This window comes from Heterodontus francisci, chromosome 23 (genome assembly GCF_036365525.1).
Source record: "Heterodontus francisci isolate sHetFra1 chromosome 23, sHetFra1.hap1, whole genome shotgun sequence".
Lineage (NCBI taxonomy): Eukaryota > Metazoa > Chordata > Chondrichthyes > Heterodontiformes > Heterodontidae > Heterodontus > Heterodontus francisci.
In genome coordinates, this window is record NC_090393.1 from 15149262 (window position 1) to 15170372 (window position 21111).

Sequence of the window (21111 nt, forward strand, 5' to 3'; positions counted from 1 at the left end):
TCACAACAGTTAAGAAGTATTTAGATGAGCACTTGAAACGCCATAGCCTACAAGGCTATGGGCCAAGTGCTGGAAAATGGGATTAGAATAGGTAGGTGCTTGATGGCTGGCACAGACACGATGGGCCGAAGCGCCTGTTTCTGTGCTATATGACTCTATGACTCTATCAGTGGCTTGCTGGGACATTTGAGAGGGCAGTTAAGTGTTAACCACATTGCTGTGGGTCTGGAGTCACATGTAGGCCAGACCAGGTAAGGACAGCAGATTTCCTTCCCTAAAGGACATTAGTGAACCAGATGGGTTTTTATGACAATCAATGATAGTTTCATGGCACCATTCCCGAGACTAGCTTTCAAATCCAGATTTTTATCAACTAATTGAATTTAAATTTCACCAGCTGCCATGGTGGGATTTAAACCCATGTCCCCAAGGCATTAGCCTGGGCCTCTGGATTACTCGTCTAGTGACATTACCACCACGCTACCGTCTCTCCACACTATGCCACTGTCTTCCACCAACTCTATGTGTTCAAGTGCCAAATGTAGAGTTGAACTTCCAATTAGATTTGCTAGAAAGGATCTGCGTGCCCAGCCACCACCCACACCCCCCACCTCCAACTTAGATAAATGCCCCAGAACGTTGTCCTATATTTTGGAACTTGCAAACAAATGGCCATTTGTCTTCATTACAAGCTCTAACCTGCACACATGAACTCTGACATCCAGACTCCACCTTTCCCCTCAACTAGTGGCTGTGTCTGCTGATGGGAAGGGTACACCATAATTTTTATTGTCATGAACAGTGAACTAAAAAACATTTCTTGTCCCCATTGTGCCATCTGGTCAGAACAATGAAGAATATAACCGAGAAACCAGGAAATTATAGACCTGTTCATCTAACCGTTGTTGTGCAAAATTTATTGGAATCTATAATTAGGGACAGAGCAGCTGAGTACTTAGAGAAATTTGTACTGATTAGAGAGAGGTCACATGGATTTGTAATGGGTCGGTCATGTCCAACAAACCTAATTGAACTTTTTGAGGAAGTCACTGAAGTAGTAGACTATAGAATGTCTGTGAATGTAGTTTATATGGACTTGCAGAAGGCATTCGATAAGGTTTCACATAAGATACTCTTATCTAAAATTAAAGGTCATGCATTGAAGGCAAATTATTGACGTGGTTAAGAGATTGATTCGATATTAGAAGACAGAAGAGGGAAAATGGGTGTGTATTTGAATTGGAAGCAAATAGTGGCATCCCACACGGATCTAGCCTGGGGCCTCAACTATTCATTATATTTATCAATGACTTAAATACAATTGAGAGTCATATATCCAAGTTTGCCAATGATACCAAGATTGGCAGTAGAGTAAGTCGTGTAGACAGGAGTACAAAACTACAAAGAGATATGAATAGATTGAGTGAACAAAACGCAGGTAAGTGTAAGGTCATCCATTTTGGACTAAACAATGGATAGATCTGAGCATTATTTAAATGGTGAAAAGCTGGGAACAGTAGAGCTCCAAAGAGATTTAGGGGACCAAGTACACAAATCACTAAAATGTAGTGGTCTGACACAAAAAGTAATCAAAAAAGGCGAATGAAATGTTAGCCTTTATAAGTAGAGAGCAAGAATACAAAGGGGAGGCTCGTTTGCTACAGCTATACAAAGCTCTGTTTAGACCACATCTGGGCACAGTTCTAGGCACCACACCTTAGAAAGGATATAGGGGCCTTAGAAAGAGTGCAACACATGTTCACTAAAATGTTACCAAGATGAGATTATGAGGAGGGATTACATAAACTATTGGGCATATAGAAAGGTTAAGGGGTGATTTGATTGAGTTTTGAAGGAATTGATAGGGTAGATAGAGAGAAACATTTTCCCACTGGTTTAGGAGTCCAGGACAAGGGAACTGATCTTAAAATCAATGCCAGGCCATTCAGGAAAGAAGTTAGGAGACACTTCTTCACAGAAAAGGTGGTAGAAGTGTGGAACTCTCTCCTTCGAAAAGAGTAGATGCAAGCTCAATTAATCATTTTAAAATTGAGATCAGTAGATTTTTGCTACCCAAGGGTATAAAAGGATACAGAAGCAAGGCAGGTGGATGGAGTCCCGATCAAACTGAGCCCCCTCCCCCCTCAGCCGGAGCTGCTCATTAGACCAAGCCCCGAAATACTCCTTGGGAGCTGGTCCCGCACAACTTGTGCCACCTCTCGGAAATGCCCTCTGTGTCATTCCACACGGCACAGAGGGGTTTCCTGTACGGGCTGCTCCTGCACACTTTCCACTTCCTCGCCTTCGCCAGCCAGCCGGACATGCCTTGGTGGTCCGTGTTGCCATCTGGCGGTGAGGGGATGGTGGTGGTCTCTCTACGCGGGAGTCCTGCCCCTTTACATCGGAGACCTGGGGTGGAGGATGCTGGACAAGAAAGTCCCGTGCAATAGACTTTTGGGCAGCTTCACAGTCTCCCAGGCCGCCTGTAATTTCTGCAGCATGGAAAAGTCCATGTTCCACGTATATATGGAGTGTGCGAGGTTGCGGTCCATGTTTGAGTATTTGAAGGGGCTGCTCCTCAAGTTTTGGCTGCAGTTTAGCCCCACCCTCCTAATCTTTAGGCACCCGGTGTGGAGGAGCATGGGCCGGGAGGAGGATATCCGTGGTGGTGTTCTTATGGGCCTGGCCAAGGTGGCAATTCACTGGTCCAGGCTGTGGGCCGTTGGGGGATCCATCCACCCTGATTGCCTACCCCTCTTCCGCGGTTACGTTCACGCCTGGATGTCCCTGGAGAAGGAGCATGCGGTGTCCGCCAGTACAATTGAGGCCTTCCGCGACCGGTGGGCACCGCAGAGACTGGAGTGCATCTCTGACGCCGAGAATGGCATTTTAATTTGAGTTTTGTTTTATTTATCAGTCTTAATAAAGTTATTTTACAAAATGTATATAAGGGGGGGGGGGGGGTGGTGCTGAGGAATGAAGTCCCCCTCGACATGAAATACATAAAAGGGGCCTGGTGTATAAAGGCCACCTTTTAAAAAAAGCCACAGTCGGGGCAGTCTGTTCTCCCCAGGGTCTGTGATACAGCCAGTGCCTGCCACTTTCCTCAATACTGAGCTTCTAATTTCTGCAATGCTGTTGAGGAAGTTTCCAAGTGAATACCTATATCAGCTGAAAGGCCTGAGCATCAGTTATCCTGCAATGTTCTCATCTTACTTCCAGCAGGTGGATACAAAGACAAAGGGCAGAGTTTTCCCGGCTCTGTGTAGACAGGATTGGAGGTGGGTGGGGGGGCCAGGACCGGGAAAATAGTGGGGAACTGCGTCGGAACGGCTCCACAACACATTCCCAGCCATCGGCTAGGATCCAGATTGGTGCCCGCTCTACAGAGGGAAGGCAGCCAAATTAAATAATTTTCAATTAGGGGCAGTTTTTCAGGCTCGTGGCCTTTTGCCGGCAGCGGCGATGTGCCCCCACGCCATGTGCGGAGGCTGCCAGCTCAATGGAGGCCGCCTCCCTGTGGCAGGCTGGGAGAGCCATTGGAGCTGGAGACTCCATCCCCCATTGACTGGGCCGCATGGACGGCAGCAGTTCAAAGAAACAGCTCACAACCACCTTCTTAAGGGAATGGCCTAGCCAACGACACCCACAGCCCCAGAAAGGATCAAAAAAGGCGCCCCGCAGCCCAAACGAGCTCCCCGGGAGCTTTCCCCTCTGTTCCACGGCTGTCACCTTACCCCTTCTAAAATGTTTAATTATTTTTACCACTCTGAGGGTGCCTCCATTTTGAGGCATCCTCGTGTTCTTGGACCTGCCTCAGCAGTGCCCACCTCTCCTGGTGGGGCTGCCGAGGGTCGACAGTTGCCAGCCTTCTGATTGGGCCAGCAGCATTGGGAGCCTCCCCACCATCCTTTAAAGGATGGCGAGCAGGAGGCGGCCAATTACCAGTTTGCCTCTGGGAAAATAGCTCCCCGGTCTGGCTCCCGGCAAGTGCGGTCTCAGGATCCCCATTTGGTTCCAATGCCTGGGTCCCAAAACCCACAGGAAAATCCTGCCCAAAGTGACTGAAAATCAAGCTGCAAAATCCAAAGGCAGGAATCAGAACTTACTCCTTTATCTTAAACAAACTATTCTGTGTGGAGCTGAAGATGTCAAAGAGATGGAGGACAGAGAAGCAAAGAGAAGAGAAAAGCGGACTCCAACTGTGGCAGTCATCTTACAGAATTTCCTAAAATTTAACACAAGTCTCATAATTCTGCACTCCTCTCCTTAAATAACCAGCACACCACGTCTAAATCCAATGGCATTAAAGAGCTCCAGTGAAAGCTCGGAAAAATACGTGGATGAATTTATAAAATAGTTACCACTGGCACAGTCTGTTTTCCTTTGGTGAAAGAAAAGCATCTTCTAAAGTTAAGGAAGATATCTTTACAAAGTTAGACCAGACTATTATTGTTTCAACAACTAGATGTTGAATGTGGAGCATCACTTCATAGCGCAACGCATCAATTGCAGTCATCCAAGGGGCTGGCCTATTACATGCAATATACAGCTATCTGAACGGTGCCCTACAAGAATATAAAAAGGAAAGACTTGCATTTTACACAGTGCCTTTCACAACCACAGGACAACCCAAGGCGCTTCACAGCCAATGAGGTAATTTTGATGTGTAGTCACCATTGTAATACAGTAAATGTGGCAGTCTATATGCACTCAGCAAGCCCCCACAAACAGCAAGAGCTTTAAGAAGAGCAAAGCCCTGCTGTTGAGAACCAAACTGATATATTTGAGCATGAATTTGGCACAATAAAAAGTTTGAAGCAATAGAAAAGATTCTGCAGCAATGAAATCAATCTTCTTTATACTTGAGCAGAGAGAAGGAGCCTCCAGTGGCAATAAATGAGACAGCATGACTCATGATCCTGTAGAACTAACGGCCAGCAATGAGGGCAGGACGTTCTCACTACCTTTAACACAGTCGATGGTCTCCAAAAGTCATTCATTGCTTAAAATCATGGGTGTTTTTCAATGACGTGCTATGGGGTTATATAAATGCAAGCATTTTCATTGTATTTCTTTTCTCCACAGCGACTCATATTGAAAATCAATGTTAACAGTTCTGGCATGTGATGGAGAGAAACGTCTCTCTCGGGAAAAAAGATAGATATGATTCATGTTGAACTCCCTGATCTATAGAGATTGCATTTCATCGGCGTGCTCATTAATTGTCGTGCAACGCACTCATTTGCATACAACTCGCATCAGGTTCTGCTCATTTGGAAGCACAGCTACTGAGGCACTGTAACCTTATGGCTACATTCTGAGCATGTTAATAACCACCCAGCAAAACATTTCCTTTTTTTTGGAGACTCATTAAAATAACAGGTCACCCGAATGGATAATGCAACATTTCTTGGTTGATTAGAATTCCTTACTTTATGCTATTTGCCAAGTTTCTAGAAGTTACCCATCTACAAATCCAGTCCCCAGTTGCTGATCTACACATATCTCAGCAGCACTAAGGGGAACTATATTGCTATATTCTACCTATGTAATTACATTTTATTCCGAGAGATTCACTGCCATTATGAGGCAGATTTTCAACAACAACTTGCATTTTAATAATGCCTTTAAAGTAGTGAGAACATCCCAAAGCACTTCACCAGAATATTATAGACAAAATTTGAAACCAAGCCACATAAGGGGATGTTAGGACAGGTGACCAAAAGCTTGGTCAAAGAGGTAGGTTTTGAAAAGCGACTTAAAGGAGAGAGCGAAGTAGAGAGGCACTTGCAAATACGTATTGTTCTATAGAACCGTACACAGGAATATAGGAACTGCAGGAGGCCATTTCACCCCTCGGGTCTGTTCCGCCATTCAATGAGATCATGGCTGATCGGTGACCTAACTCCTTGTGCCCCCCTTTGCCCCACATTCCTTAATAACTTACTTTTAACAAAAATCTATCAATCACAGATTTAAAACCAACAATTGATCCAGCATCAATTGCTGTAGGCAGAAGAGAGTTCCAAACTTCTATCACTCTTTGTGTACAGAAGTGCTTCCCATCACTCTCGAAAGATCTGGCTCTAATTTATGCCTCTAGTCAAGACTACCCAGCCAGCAGAAATTGTTTCTCTTTATCTACCCTATCTGTTCCCCTTCATATCTTAAAAACTTTGATCAAATCACCCCTTAGCCTTCTACATCCGGGGAATACAACCCTAGTTTGTGGAATCTCTCTTTGTAATTTAATCTTTGGAATTCAGGAGCAGGACCTTTAGCTCCTGATGGGGCTGAGCACGAAGACAGGTAGGTGTGAGAATTTGTGGCGCAGACTGGCCTGCAGGTTTACCGAAACCATCCCGCCCTCGGCCATTTTCCTGCGGGCTGGATGGAAGTTGACAGGGCTACCTGCCCACAAGCAGTGGCTAGCCACTTAATTATACTTAAAGACCAATTAAGGCCTATTGTCGGAGACTGACTGGAAACTTCCACTTGGTCTTCGAGTCCCCAGAGCATCAGGGAACAGTGTAGCTGCCTGGAGGCAGTCTCCCAATGACAGACCGGGGTGGGGCAGTGCTCTAGGCAGGCTTTGAGGCCCTCCCCACCTGCCTGGCTTCAGCTGCACCTATAGGCCACCCTGTGGAGGGGCTCCCACTCCACAATGATGGCATGGCTGCTGAGGGGATTTTTTAAATTTAAAAGTTAAAAATGTTGAAGAGAGAGTGCCCCATCTAGAGGCGTCCTCTTTCTCTCATCTGGAAGAGCAGAGTTCTGCTTCTTCAGTGCTGGAGGGCCTCCTATTGGCCCTCCTGCTTCAAGAACCCACCCGCCCTCCTTAATTGGACGGAGAGCCCAGCCTCTGGCTATTACTTGGCGAAGTTGGCAAAAATCACTGTAGGGTAACTGTTTCCCACACAGTGTGGGCTTCTGACCCCCATTTGACCACAATGTCTGGGTCCCGAAGGCCATGGGAAGATCCTATCCTAGGTATCCTTCTGGTGAATCTACGCTGTACTCCCTTCAAAAGCAATATATCCTCCCTAAGGTGTGGTGCCCAGAACTGAGCACAGTGCTCCAGTTGTGGTCTAACCAGGGCTTTGTATAACTGAAGCATAACTTCTACCCTTTTGTATTCGAGGCCTCTAGATATACGATCTCCCATTGTGTCAGTGTTTGATCTCAACCTTCCAGATGCCCAAACCTACTGTACTCCCATAATTGCACATGGCTGAGTCTGAAATGTGTCACTGTCCTTGTCAACCATCCTTCCTTGGAAGCACATTCCACCTCTTAGCCCCAGACGGATTTCTCTTCCCTAGTTCAGGGGGTGCTGTGACCTATTGTACTACCTTTACTGCTACCTGGGCTAAGATCTGCTAAACCATCATAGAACACTGTCCGAACCTGGAACCTTCCCAGAATGTTCGGCTCAGAGATGGTGATTTTATCTCTGAATCATCAAGGGAACCATTGCCAATATCAATGCCATTGCACGTACGAGGCATTTCGATTTACAAGACTAAGTTCTAGCTCATTCAATGACCTTCAGGATCCCATGAGCATTCCACCCCACCACAGGACTCAGGACAACCAGAATTACTAAATAAAAGCAAACCATCTGATTAAATTCACTTAGATTTGTAGTTTGAACACATGGGCTCCAGATTGATTCTCCAGTGGTCAACACAACAGCTGCTGAGTCAATGGGTATAATGGGTTTAAGTAAGGTAGCCCTGAGAGTTCAACCACCCTTCATACTGACAGTTAGGAAGAAAACATTCAACTTCTGTTTTATTTAAGAAAAATAAACATTAAATATAAGTCAATTAAGTTTTTAGATGAGATGCTCTTTGTCACTGTACCTGTTGTGCTGTCTGCAGTGTTATCCGAATTAAGCCTATTTGTAGCCTGTTGGATGATCAGCTTGAGATGATGTTTGAAGACGGCAGTAGACAGTTCCTCAAATTCGCAACCAAGTACACTGGCTGCATTCTGCGCCCACTCAAACTTCATAAATTGCTTCCTGCCAACTGAATGACCATGAAAAATGAAAACAGAGGTCACTTCAGTATTTACACATAATGAGAACAACCAGTACAATATAAGTACAGCTCCCAAATCTGAAGCAAACAATTCAGCTCCATTTAATTGTCTGGGTGATGAAACAAAAAACTTAGCTTGGTTTTGGATAAAGTCAGTATTTCTTTTCTTTTTTAATAAGAAGGACATTTCTTTCGCACTAGTAGGCCCCTGATGTTTCCACATGCACAAGAAGTTCTTCAACCTGTGAAGTTGCTTTGTATTAATAGAACTAGTTAGAAAAGGAGTGTTCCATCAGATTGATGACTAGATGACTAGTGGTCAAAAAGGAGATCATGGGAGACTATCAAAACAGCCATGTTGTGAACTAATTGGACTGAACGAACAGCAGTAGATCTTCAGGAAACTCTACTGCAGGAAATTGCTTAATATTAAGAGTAGAGGAGGTTGCAAATGCATGTCTTATTATTATAACTGCCTCCTCCTCACCTCAGGCCAACACTACCTGGGTGTAAAAATATATTTATCCACAGCAGTTCAGCCGAGTACACCTTATCTCCAAAGCAATACCTGCTACAATTGTAATTGTTGAATTTGTTGACTGTTTTGTCTTCCGTACAGCGCTCTGCCATCAGCAAGGGCTGATGGACAAGCTACAGCACAATAATTTACACTGGCCTCACAGTGCTGATAATCTGAAGTGTAAATGGAAAATACAGCAAGTGCGCAGCCAGGTCCATCGGCGTCTATGCATCGTCATCAACTCAATCTCTACTTGGCGTTCACCCTTTCTACTTCATTTTCTTCTTGGGACAGGTCCTGACTTGTGTTAATCAGCCCTGTATAAGGGCCCATCTAAAACATTAGCTGACCTTCCACTCTGTATATTTCTGTATATTTCCAGCCTTCTCTGTTTTATTTTTAAAAAGCAGCATCAAGTTTCAGCACTTGTCCGCTTTCTAAAGTCTGAGCTACAAATGCCTAAAGGTAAATCACAATAAAGTATCTGCTTTCAAATGTACAGCTCCTCGCTGCCCTCCCAAACAACAATGAATATTCCACACTTGCATATCAAACTGCAATAGTAATGAGAGTTTTTTCCTGGGTCTACATACATGTAAAAAAACAGAAGGAAAATCGAGTGGATTCCATAAACAAGTATGCCCCCTGGCCCACCCAATTTTTCATGATATTCACAGGCTGGGCCCAGACTCAGAAAAGACACAGCTAAAGAGTCATTTGCAGTAGGTCAATGTCACTGCTTTCCAATCGTGATCAATTTTTCCTCTGAACTATCGCCTGAATTTTCCCCCGTAGTCTTACCAGTGCACTTTATTACATCTCTGAGAAACCTCCCAAAGTGTTTTTTGTACAGTATTACTTTGAAATGCAGTGTAGGCAGACACAGTCGCCAATTTGCACACAGGAAAATCTTCCAAACAGGGAGGAGATGAATGTCAAGTTCAACATTCTTCTTGCTGGTGTTAGTTGAGGGAGGAAAGAATAGAGACCATGGGGAGAATTTTATCTTGGCGGTGGGGATCTTGATGATGGGGGAAACCGATGCCGAGATCCCCGCGTCACCTCTTTTCTGGAAGGCGGGCCGAATTTAGTGCTAATCAGGCACTTAGGTGGACAGTGGCGGGCCTTCCATAGGATCGAGGACCCAGTTGCCGGAAGTCTCAACCTTGGAGAGCTGCGGTGGCTGCTGCTGAATTTGACCGTCTTGGAGGCCGAGGAGCGTCACTGGAGCCAGGCCTCAGGTTGGTCAGGGTGGGAGGGGCCTTGCTCTGTGGGGGTAAGCAGCAAGCAGCAGGGGGGTGGCCCTCAGTTGAACCCCCCACCCTTCCCAATGTGGGGTTCCTCATTCAGGCACAGTGCCTTTTAACAAGGGACCCAACCCCCCGGAGCCAGGAAGCAGCCACGCAGTTTTCCGTGGCTGGCCTCCCATGCAATAACAGGGCCGCCCACCACATGGCTAATTGTGGGTGCAGTGGAAAGAGGCCCTTAATTCGAGTTAATTACCCAGTTAAGGGCCTCAATTGATGGTGGTGCGGGAAGGCTGTTCACAGGCCTTCCCGCCCTGGACTAAATTTTGCCGGTGGCAACTTGTGGAAGGCACCATCTTTCAGATGAGATGTTAAAACTGAGGCTACATCTGCCTGTTCCTATGACTTAGGCGAGCATTAAAGATCCAATGATCCTATTTGTAAAAGAACAAGAAATTCATGTGGTGTCTTGACTAACAGTCCTCTCTCAAACAGTACAGATTAAGCAGTTATTGATCAACTGGACAGTGCTACAGCATTTGTCTACATAACAATCACTGTACTTCAAAAACAATTCTTTGTGTGAAGTATTCAGATGCTGTCAAGTTTTTCTTTTAACTGTTTTTACTTGAAGCAGTGCTGCAATGTGCTAGAGCTTTCAACGCCCTGGAACCAGCCTCATTTACATCGTCACCCAATTTCAGTAAATGGACAGCCACAAAGGGACAACTGCAGGCACTCAAACTTTTGCACGTGGAGTTGTTTGGAAGCCAGCTAAGGCCCCCTGATGTCTATTTTCTGGCTTTGAGATTTTTGAAGATGACTGGAGCAGTCTGTACTGACCATTAAGGCGATAAACTGCGTTGGCATGCTGTACAGAAAACCAGGCATCTACGGCCAGAAAGGGGAAAAAAGGCAGCTGTGCCTCTGGAGTAGCACTGGCAAGCCACTTCCTGAGGTTCTTGGCAGACTAATGTCATCTCATTTGCATTGCAGCACTGCTACAAAAAAAAAGTCCACTGTAATAAAAGTTACTGGAGTCTTTGTGTCAATCCTCTTGTGGGTCACAACGTTGCTAGATAGAGGTTTGTTTCCTCCAAACGTGGCTGAACACTAAATGAGCTACTCAGTAGACAGCCTCAGCAATTTTGTAAATACCCCATTGAAACTAATCAGAATAATAATATTGTGACAGGCCCAATCTGCCAACCTTAGCATTGGCAATGAATCTGAGCTGACGCAAACAAGACACACTGATGTAGTGTCCATTTTGCTCCTCCTCATAGAATTTCTGACGGTGACATATTGTCCAATTTATACACAAGCGCCCTCAGGCAATTGCTGATCATTCATTATAAGAGACAGCTAACAGTGTACAGATACATCTGCTCTGCAAATTAAGAGACCAGCTCACACAGACCAATGGTATTCATGATACAGCAAAGATGGGCCTTTGGACCTTGTCACTCAGTGTCCCTCTTGGCATCCATTCATGAGAAGTTGCTTCCACTTGACAACTACCTAAAATGGCATGACTGAAATCACAATCTGACTGTATGAGGAATTGTAGCCTCAATATTAACTCATTATCCCATTGTAGAATGTTCAGCAGAAATCTAGAGTGTGGCCCTCAAAGGGCCATTAGATTTGATGGTGACATTCAGCAAAACAAAATGGTATGCTGGGTGGAGCACTACCTAGAACTGTACTCCAGGGAAAATGTTGTCACTGAGACCACCCTCAATGCAGTCCAGTCTCTGCCAGTCATGGATGAGCTGGACGTACAGCCAACAAAATCGGAACTCAGTGATGCCATTGATTCTCTAGCCAGCGGAAAAGCTCCTGGGAAGGACGGCATTACCCCTGAAATAATCAAGAGTGCCAAGCCTGCTATATTTGCAGCACTCTACGAACTGCTTTGCCTGTGCTGGGATGAGGGAGCAGTACCACAGGACATGCGCGATGCCAATATCATCACCCTCTATAAGAACAAGGGTGACCGCGGTGACTGCAACAACTACCATGGAATCTCCCTGCTCAGCAAAGTGGGGAAAGTCTTTGCTCGAGTCGCTTTAAACAAGCTCCAGAAGCTGGCTGAGTGTGTCTACCCTGAGGCACAGTGTGGCTTTCGAGCAGAGAGATCAACCATTGACATGCTGTTCTCCCTTCGCCAGCTACAGGAGAAATGCCGTGAACAACAGATGCCCCTCTACATTGCTTTCATTGATCTCACCAAAGCCTTTGACCTCGTCAGCAGATGTGGTCTCTTCAGACTACTAGAAAAGATCGGATGTCCACCAAAGCTACTAAGTATCATCACCTCATTCCATGACAATATGAAAGGCACAATTCAGCATAGCGGCACCTCATCAGACCCCTTTCCTATCCTGAGTGGCGTGAAACAGGGCTGTGTTCTTGCACCCACACTGTTTGGGATTTTCTTCTCCCTGCTGCTCTCACATGCGTTCAAGTCTTCAGAAGAAGGAATTTTCGTCCACACAAGATCAGGAGGCAGGTTTTTCAACCTTGCCCGTTTAAGAGCGAAGACCAAAGTACAGAAAGTCCTCATCAGGGAACTCCTCTTAGCTGACAATGCTGCATTAACATCTCACACTGAAGAGCGTCTGCACAGACTCATCGACAGGATTGCGGCTGCCTGCAACGAATTTGGCTTAACCATCAGCCTCAAAAAAATGAACATCATGGGGCAGGACGTCAGAAAAGCTCCATCCATCAATATCGGCGACCATGCTCTGGAAGTGGTTCAAGAGTTCACCTACCGAGGCTCAACTATCACCAGTAACCTGTCTCTCAATGCAGAAATCAGCAAGCGCATGGGAAAGGCTTCCACTGCTATTTCCAGACTGGCCAAGAGAGTGTGGGAAAATGGCGCACTGACACGGAACACAAAAGTCCGAGTGTGTCAAGCCTGTGTCCTCAGTACTTTGCTCTATGGCAGCGAGGCCTGGACAACGTATGTCAGCCAAGAGCGATGTCTCAATTCATTCCATCTTCGCTGCCTCCGGTGAATCCTTGGCATCAGGTGGCAGGACCATATCTCCACCACAGACGTCCTCGAGGCAGCCAACATCCCCAGCTTATACACCCTAATGAGACAATGGCGCTTAAGATGGCTTGGCCATGTGAGCCGCATGGAAGATGGCAGGATCCCCAAGGACACATTGTACAGCGAGCTCGTCACTGGTATCAGACCCATCGGCCGTCCATGTCTCTGCTTTAAAGACGTCTGCAAATGCGTCATGAAGTCCTGTGACATTGATCACAGGTTGTGGGAGTCAGTTGCCAGCGATCGCCAGAGCTGGCGGGCAGCCATAAAGGCGGGGCTAAAGTGTGGTGAGTCGCAGAGACTTAGCAGTTGGCTGGAAAAAAAACAGAAGTGCAAGGAGAGAGCCAATTGTGTAACAGCCCCGACAACCAATTTTATCTGCAGCGCCTGTGGAAGAGCCTGTCACTCTAGAATTGGCCTTTATAGCCACTCCAGGTGCTGCTTCACAAACCACTGACCACCTCCAGGCGCTTACCCATTGTCTCTCGAGACAAGGAGGCCAAAGAAGAAGAAGAAGACTCAACAAAACAACAGAGAGCAACATCAATGGAGAAGTTGCAAGTCCTAACTTCAAACCCAAGTATGCAAGATGCCAACATTAGTCACAAAAAGTTAATTTTTACAAGTCTCTCCTTCATGAGCTTTATCCCCTTTCACCAAGATAAAACAAAAGGGGCAATTATCTGTCCAGAAAAATCACAAGTTGGGCATTAGCGAATGAATTGCTAATGTGTGCTGGGATCACCGAAAAGGAATATCTTCCCTAAAGTGCACAAAAATGATTTAAAGCATCAAAGTATTTTAAATGAGGCAGAAACGTAAAGCATTTTCATTCATCTGTTTCATTGATCCTCACACCATCTGACTGAATCCAATCAACCGGGACAGACATGGAAGGAGTCAAATAATATTCATTAGTCAAGAGATCAGCAAACCCGAATTTCAAGAGGACCATATGTGGCTGACATTTCCATTTTAATCAATATTCATAAAGGTAATTAGAGGGATGCCAGCATACTTTGGAAAATGAACCTGCCAGGAGAGAAACAAACAAAGGATTAAACAGAAGTGTTGGTGGCAGAAAGGGAGAAGATGACTAAATCGGCAGCATGGTAGAGTAACAAATACATGGAGAGTGGCAGAAAACCTAGTAAAAGAGCGATTTAGAGAACCGTAGAACCATAGAAGAGTTATGGCACAGAAAGATGTCATTCAGCCCATCGTGTCTGTGCTGGCTGGAAAAACCAGCCATCCGATCGAATCCCACCTTCCAGCACCTGGTTACAGGTTACAGCACTTCTGGTGCAGGTCCAGGTACCATTTGAATAGTTCCATGATCACCATAAATGATGTAAAATAATACAGAACAAAAAAAATCAATAGTCAGGCCAAATCGATGCAATCTTTTCTTAGGACCCATCTCCATAGTTCTACTCCAAAGATGTGAGGGCAGAATTGTTGTTGGCAATATTAATGGTCAAACATTTATATGACCTTCCTCTGTCTGCTAATTTAACTGAGGTGCTACTTTCATATTATGCAAATATTGGCAACTGTAATTTGTAAGCCTACAATGCTCAATATTGGTTCTGGCTCCCTTCAGCAGTGTAAAGATACATATTGGTCCCCATATGAGTTCCACAGTGCAGGGTGTTTATTTCACAAAGTGGGTACAGTTGTAGGAGGTCCTTCAGCCCATTTGATCCCATGCTCCAGAATACGAACCTTACTAATATTCCATTACACCATCTGCTTGTGTTTGTCCTGTGTCCAATCCTCATCCATTCTTCCTGGAAATGCACTGCAGCTGCTGATTGTCCCCTCATTGAGGAAAGATGTCTGGTGCCTATCTTAAACATACCCTTCACAATCTTTTGCCATGACACCCTCTCATATCTGAAAGTGTTGTTCTGGGTTTGATTTCTCTATAATAATTATTACATGCCTCTATGAGACATCCTATGGCCCCTCTTTGAGGGTTAAGAGCCTGCTTAATGGAGTCATTCCTCAAAGCTCTTCCCTCTTACACCTGGGATCATCTTTGTTGCTCTCTATACTTAGCGACTTATATAGCATTCGTCAATAGTCTTCATTGTTGAGATCAGGCGAATGGGTCTGACCACCTAGGAATGGCTCTCCCCTTTGTTCTGGTCTGTCAGACCCTCCCCAGTGCTCACTGACTTCCTCAAATCAACCACAGCCCTGATTAGAATGTCAGTAAGGCCGAAGAAAGTAAGAACCTGCATCTAGGTATCATCTTTCACATCCTCAGGGCATTCCAAAGCACTTCACAGCCTGCTTTCGAAGTGTGTTCACGGCTGTAATGCAGGCAAATTCAGCTGCCAATTAGTGCACAGTAAGGGTCAAAACCTGTGTTTGCTAACAAGCAAAGTAATTAGAACTTTCTCTCCCAGAAATTAATGATCTACTCCTACTGGGAGAAAGAAGGTCTAAAATGCAGAGGAAGTAATTCATCATTGATGGCAGGAAGAAAATAGATTCTGTTGGTTCAGCAGATGTTCCTGTCCAGATGAAACATGCATGTGTGTGTTATAGATTCCAAAATACTGGAAAATAGGTCAAATAGAAAGAAAGAAGAAATAACTTGCATTTTTATAGCACCTTCCATGACCTCAGGATGCCCTAAAACACTTTAAAGCCAATGAAATGTTTTTGAAGTGTATTTACTGGTGTTATGCCAATTTGCACACAGCAAGGTTCTACAAACAGCAATGGGATGATGAACAGATAATTGCTTTTAAGTGTTACTTGAGGGATAAACGTAAGCCAGGACAGAGGGGAGAACTCCCCTACTCTTTAGTGAATATGCTGTGGGATCTTGTCCGCCCACCTGAGAACACAGATGAGGCTTTAGTTTTAACATCACCTCCAAAAGACAGCACCTCCAACAATCCAGCACTCCTTCAATACTGCACTGAGGTGCCAGCTGTATTACGTGCTTGTGTCTTTACAGTGGGATTTGTATAACATCAAAGATTAAAATTTCTGGTGGAGGGTGGGGTGGAATCTATCTTTCCACTTCACGCTTTCTTGTACATATGTTTATTTCCCTCCAATACGAGCGAAGGAATGTTGGCTTTTCTCACAATTTAAGTTACAAGTTTATACAACTATTTGTTTTCCACACCATAAGCTTCGAATAAGAGTTGTTAGTTTTTGGGTGAGCTGGTTGAACTTTCCTGAAACTGTTGGTCAGTTTTTAGATTCTGGGATTAGATAAAAATGCCTTTAAAACGCACCTGCATTCCAAACATGGATGCATCTGTTTCTCTCTCCTCAGATGCAACCTGACCTGTTGAATATTTTGATTTCAGATTTCCAGCATTGTGGCTGTATGTGTTCCTGAGGTGGAAGCACTTTGGCTGGGAAACTCCCAGTCCTCCACTGGAGCTTTGTCTGGAGTGTGGTGGGAGCCCACTCCCAGCCAACTTTACTGTGTCACTTTGTCTACTGCTTCTTATCACTGTGGAGTGTCAGTGTCTGTGGCAAAGGTAACAAACAGAGCAACAACATGAAAAGACTGCTCTCCTTTCCCTTGGTACTCCTCTCTCAACATGCCGATAGCAGAGGCAAGTGAGGCATGAAATGTCACTCTCTTTACAATATTAAAGACTGAGACCATCACAGAAGCACAGTTTGCCTTTAAAACCATAAATATAGTTGCTAAATTGTCTTTATGCTCAGATTAGTAAATCCAGAGTGCAGATGTCTTTTATATGACTGGATCATAATGTAACTCGGAGAGACAGAAGGCAGTCAGCTGGAACTGTGTTGCAAAATGAAGGCACGGGGCAATGGACAGCAACGTCAATAATATTAATGCAATCGCTACACATCCATGATCACAGATGCAATTTACTCTGCTCTCTTCCTCTGCCCTGGGTCATCTGACAGAATTCGAAGAAATATTTCATGGAGGCCCTTGAACAGTAAAGTGTGGACCAATGAAAGGTTACTCAGTCCTCGGCTGGTCTGGATGGTTGCACACCCCAACATATCTTCAGTTTGAACATTTTAAGTACACAGATATTCACTACTGAGACCCTGTCAGCCATATCAAGTGGATGTAAACAATCCCACAGCACTATTTTGAAGAACGGTAAGGGAGGTCTCTCCAGTGTCCCGACCAATAATTATCCCTCAACCAACATCACGAAAACAAATTCTACAACATTACACAAGAACCAGAGAACCACTAAATCTTAGTCTGCATCACCTTCACTCTCTCTTTTTCTAGTATTTTCTCGAATTCCTGTGCTTTTGTAGGTTCCCAGATGCCACTGTTGAGACGGCTGTGACAGGGTCCCACCAAAGACCCTCTACAGTAGCACGGCTCAAATTGATGACTCTTCAAAGTTTGGTAAGGCTACAAATTACATTCAGTGAACAGTAAAGTTAATAGGAAGTAATAATAAAATACCTGACAAAATGCAAAGGTGTAATAAAAAATATAAGCCTATTAAATTGCCTGTATTGTATTGTACAGAGTATCAGCAACAAAATGATGGAACTAGAGGCAATAATTAAAATTGAGGAAATATATAATAAGGCTAACAGAAACACAGCTGCAGACGGGACAGAACTGGCAATTAAACATTACATAGAAACACACAATCATAGAACAAAACAAGACATTAGGAAGCTATTCGGCCCATTGTGTCTGTGCCAGCTCTTTGACAATCCCACTCCCCTGCTATTTTCCTATAGCTCTGCAATTTTATCCTTTTTATGTAAATATCCAATTCCCTTTAGAAAGTTACTATCAAATCTGCTTCCAGATCACAACAACTCACTGCGTTTTTAAAAAAGTCCTCATTTTGCCTCTGGTTCTTTTACCAATCACCTTAAATGTGTCCTCTGGTTAATGACCCTTCTGCCACTGGAAACTGTTTACTTACTCTATCAAAGCCTTTAATGATTTTGAATACCTCTGTCAAATCTCTTTTAACCTTCTCTGCTCTGAGAACAACCCTAGTTTCTCTAGTCTCTCCACTATTGCAAACTATAATGTATTTAGAAATGATGAAAGAAGGATGATGAGGTTTGTAGACCAAGAGGAGACCTTATAGAGGTTTTTAAAATTATGGAGCGATTCAATAGGGTGGATGTACAGAAATTGTTTCCAGTTGTGGGTGACTCCGGAACAATTAGGCATAAATATACAATAGGCAACAACCAATCAAATAAAGAATTTAGGAGTCATTTCTTTAAACAAAGGGGCTGTAGTTGATCTTCACCGAGAGGGAATCAGCAGCTATGATTGAAGAAGGAATAGATAAACACCACCATAGACCAATGTAGCCAAATGGGCTGTTTCTGTGCTGCAGATCCCAGGTGACTGTACGTACACTCCTTCCCCTCAGTCCTTCTCTCTTGATCTTCTAATAGGAGAGACAAGTAAGGCAATGAATGCACTGGTCTGTCTCTCCCTTGCTTTAAAACATAAAAAACTGTGAAAACATCACAAAAGCACAACTCCCCTTTAACAGCACAAATATAGCTGCTGAATTGTTATGCTGCGAGATTATTACATCTCCAGTGAAATTGTCTTTTATATGGCTGAATCACAATGTAACTCAGAGAGACAGCAAGCAGTCAACTGGAACAGTGTTGCACTGATAAGGCAAAATGAAGGCATGGGACAATGGACAGCCACGTCAATAATATTAATGCAATTGCATTCCACAAACCATGATCACAGATACAATTCATTTCACCCTGAGGGTCATCAGTGACCTGAAACTTAATTGGACCAACCATAAAAACGATATGGCTACCCAAGCAGAACAGAGGTTGGGTACGCTGCAATGATTGGCTCACTCGCTGGTGGTTCCAAGCCTCTCCATCATGGACAAGCTCAATTCAGGATTGTAATGGAATACACACTATTTGCCTGGATGGGTGTGGCTGCATCAACACCAGTTTTCTGTTTAGCAACAAGTGTGTTGACAAGACAAGAAATGCAGTAAATTACAGCACTGGTCTTTCACCTGATATCTGGGTTTAAATGTGACCTACACCTATGAGGTGAAAATCTGCTCTTCTCCACCATTTGCAAGTCTGAAAGTCCTCAGCAAAATCTTTTAAAACTGCTTATAAGTCTTGCTCAGAGATTCTGAAAGGACAGCTGGTGTAGGAAATGGAAGAATCACACTAGTACAGTGGCTGGCACTTTTCCAGAGACTGAGGTTGAGGTTAAGACATATTGCTGAGTTTTACTCAGCACCTCTTCGTGTGATACCTGATCTAGTGTGGCTTGTTGCAGATCCTGCCACCTGCTCCCATTATAGCTCTGATGGAACTCCACCCACTTTGCACCATGCCATATTAGAGAGAGTATAACCACCTTCCCATGACTTTCAATGACATTACCATTGTCGGACCCCCACCATCAACATCCTGGGGGGCGGGGGGGTCACCATTGAACAGAAGCTTAACTGGACCAGCCACACAAATACCATGGCTACGAGAGCAGTCAGAGGTTGGGTATTCTGTGGCGAGTAACTCACTTCCTGACTCCCAACTACGAGGCACAAGTGAGGAATGTGATGGAAAACTCTCCACTTGCCTGGATGGGTGCAGTTCAAACAACACTCAAGAAGCTCAACACCATCCAGGAGGCGGCACAGTGGCGCAGCAGTTAGCACCACAGCCTCGCAGCTCCAGCAACCCGGGTTCGGTTCTGGGTACTGCCTGTGTGGAGTTTGCAAGTTCTCCCTGTGACCGTGTGGGTTTCCTCTGGGTGCTCTGGTTTCCTCCCACAGACTTGTGGGTTGACAGGTAAATTGGCCATTGTAAATTGACCCTAGTGGAGGTAGGTGGTAGGAGAATTGAGGGAAATGGGATTAATGTAGGGTTAGTATAAATGGGTGGTTGATGGTCAGCACAGACTTGGTAGGCTGAAGGGCCTGTTTCAGTGCTGTATCTCTCCATGACTCTGAAGCAGCCTGCTTGATCAGCACCCCATCCACCCCAAACATTCATTCCTTCCACCACCGGTGCAACACAGCAGCTGTGTGTACCATCTACAAGATGCACTACAGCAACTCACCAAGACTTCTTCAACAGCACCTCTGCAACCTCTACCATCTAGAAGGACAAGGACAGCACGACATCCTGACTTGGAAATATATTGCCACTCCTTCACTGTTGCTGGAACTCTCTATCGAAGACATCCTTCATCACACAAACTGCAGAGGTTCAAGAAGGTCACTGTTGCAGTAAAGCTTTAAGCAGCATATCTGAAACAGCTGTGAATCACCAGACAGGATGTGATGTACAGACCCATGTGATCCCGAGGCAGTTGTTGAAAGTGGCTTCAGAGACAGGGGTGCAGATCCTGCCACTAGGAGCGGCAGCAGGCGCAGAAAATAGCGGCCGCCCCGCACATGACCTACGAGCCCACAGAATCGTGGCAGCACGGCCACTTAACATATTGATGGCGGCCATCCCCCAATCAGGTGGCGAGGGCAATATTAGCGACGCTATGAACAGCGTCATCTGATCTGGGAGCAGGTGCTGGCGCCATTTTTGAAAGGCTGTCAGCCCTGAAAACAAAATGCAGATTTGACCCCTTACCCTCCTTATTCACTTCTCATTCCTTCTCAATTCAGCTTCGCAAGAGTCAAGATGCCTTCTGAGCCTTGCCAAACGCCCACAGTATTTTTTCAGGTTTGCACTTGCTGCTGTTCAATATTCAGTGTATTTACACCTAATCTGTACTAATGCTTTGTCTTTCAACACACCATTAACATATTGTTTGCCTTTGCTCCGTGACCTTTTGGTCAGCTATGTGGCCTGGTCCAATCTAGACCACTTGCCCCACCCCCACCTCACTTGCTTATAACCTGTGACTTTTCTAATATTTGTCAGTTCTGATGAAGGGTCACTGACCTGAAACGTTAACTCTGCTTCTCTTTCCACAGATGCTGCCAGACCTGCTGAGTGATTCCAGCATTTCTTGTTTTTATTTCAGATTTCCAGCATCCGCAGTATTTTGCTTTTATTTTAGTGTTTAATTCACTGCCACTTCTCTTCCAGGAATGCCTACCTTGAAGAAGTTCTGCTCTTCTCTCCGACGGGATTTTCGTTTGTCTCTTTTACCTTGTTCACCTTCATTGCTTTCTATTTCCCTCCTGGTGTTTGATAAGGTATCTACCAAAACTCGTTTTCACAGCCACATCTCCTTCCTCAGTGACTGTCTCCGGC

The 21111-nt window shown here is 44.8% G+C and overlaps 1 protein-coding gene across 1 annotated transcript in view; it reads right to left on the reverse strand.

The window, feature by feature from the left end:
• The window catches only part of LOC137382964 (unconventional myosin-XVIIIb-like), a 265768-nt gene that overhangs the window by 206224 nt on the left and 38433 nt on the right, over window positions 1-21111 (reverse strand). Inside the window, exon 10 of the mRNA XM_068055546.1 lies at window positions 7869-8036. Coding sequence (XP_067911647.1) covers window positions 7869-8036 — 168 coding nt within the window. The remainder of the gene's footprint in view (window positions 1-7868; window positions 8037-21111) is intronic.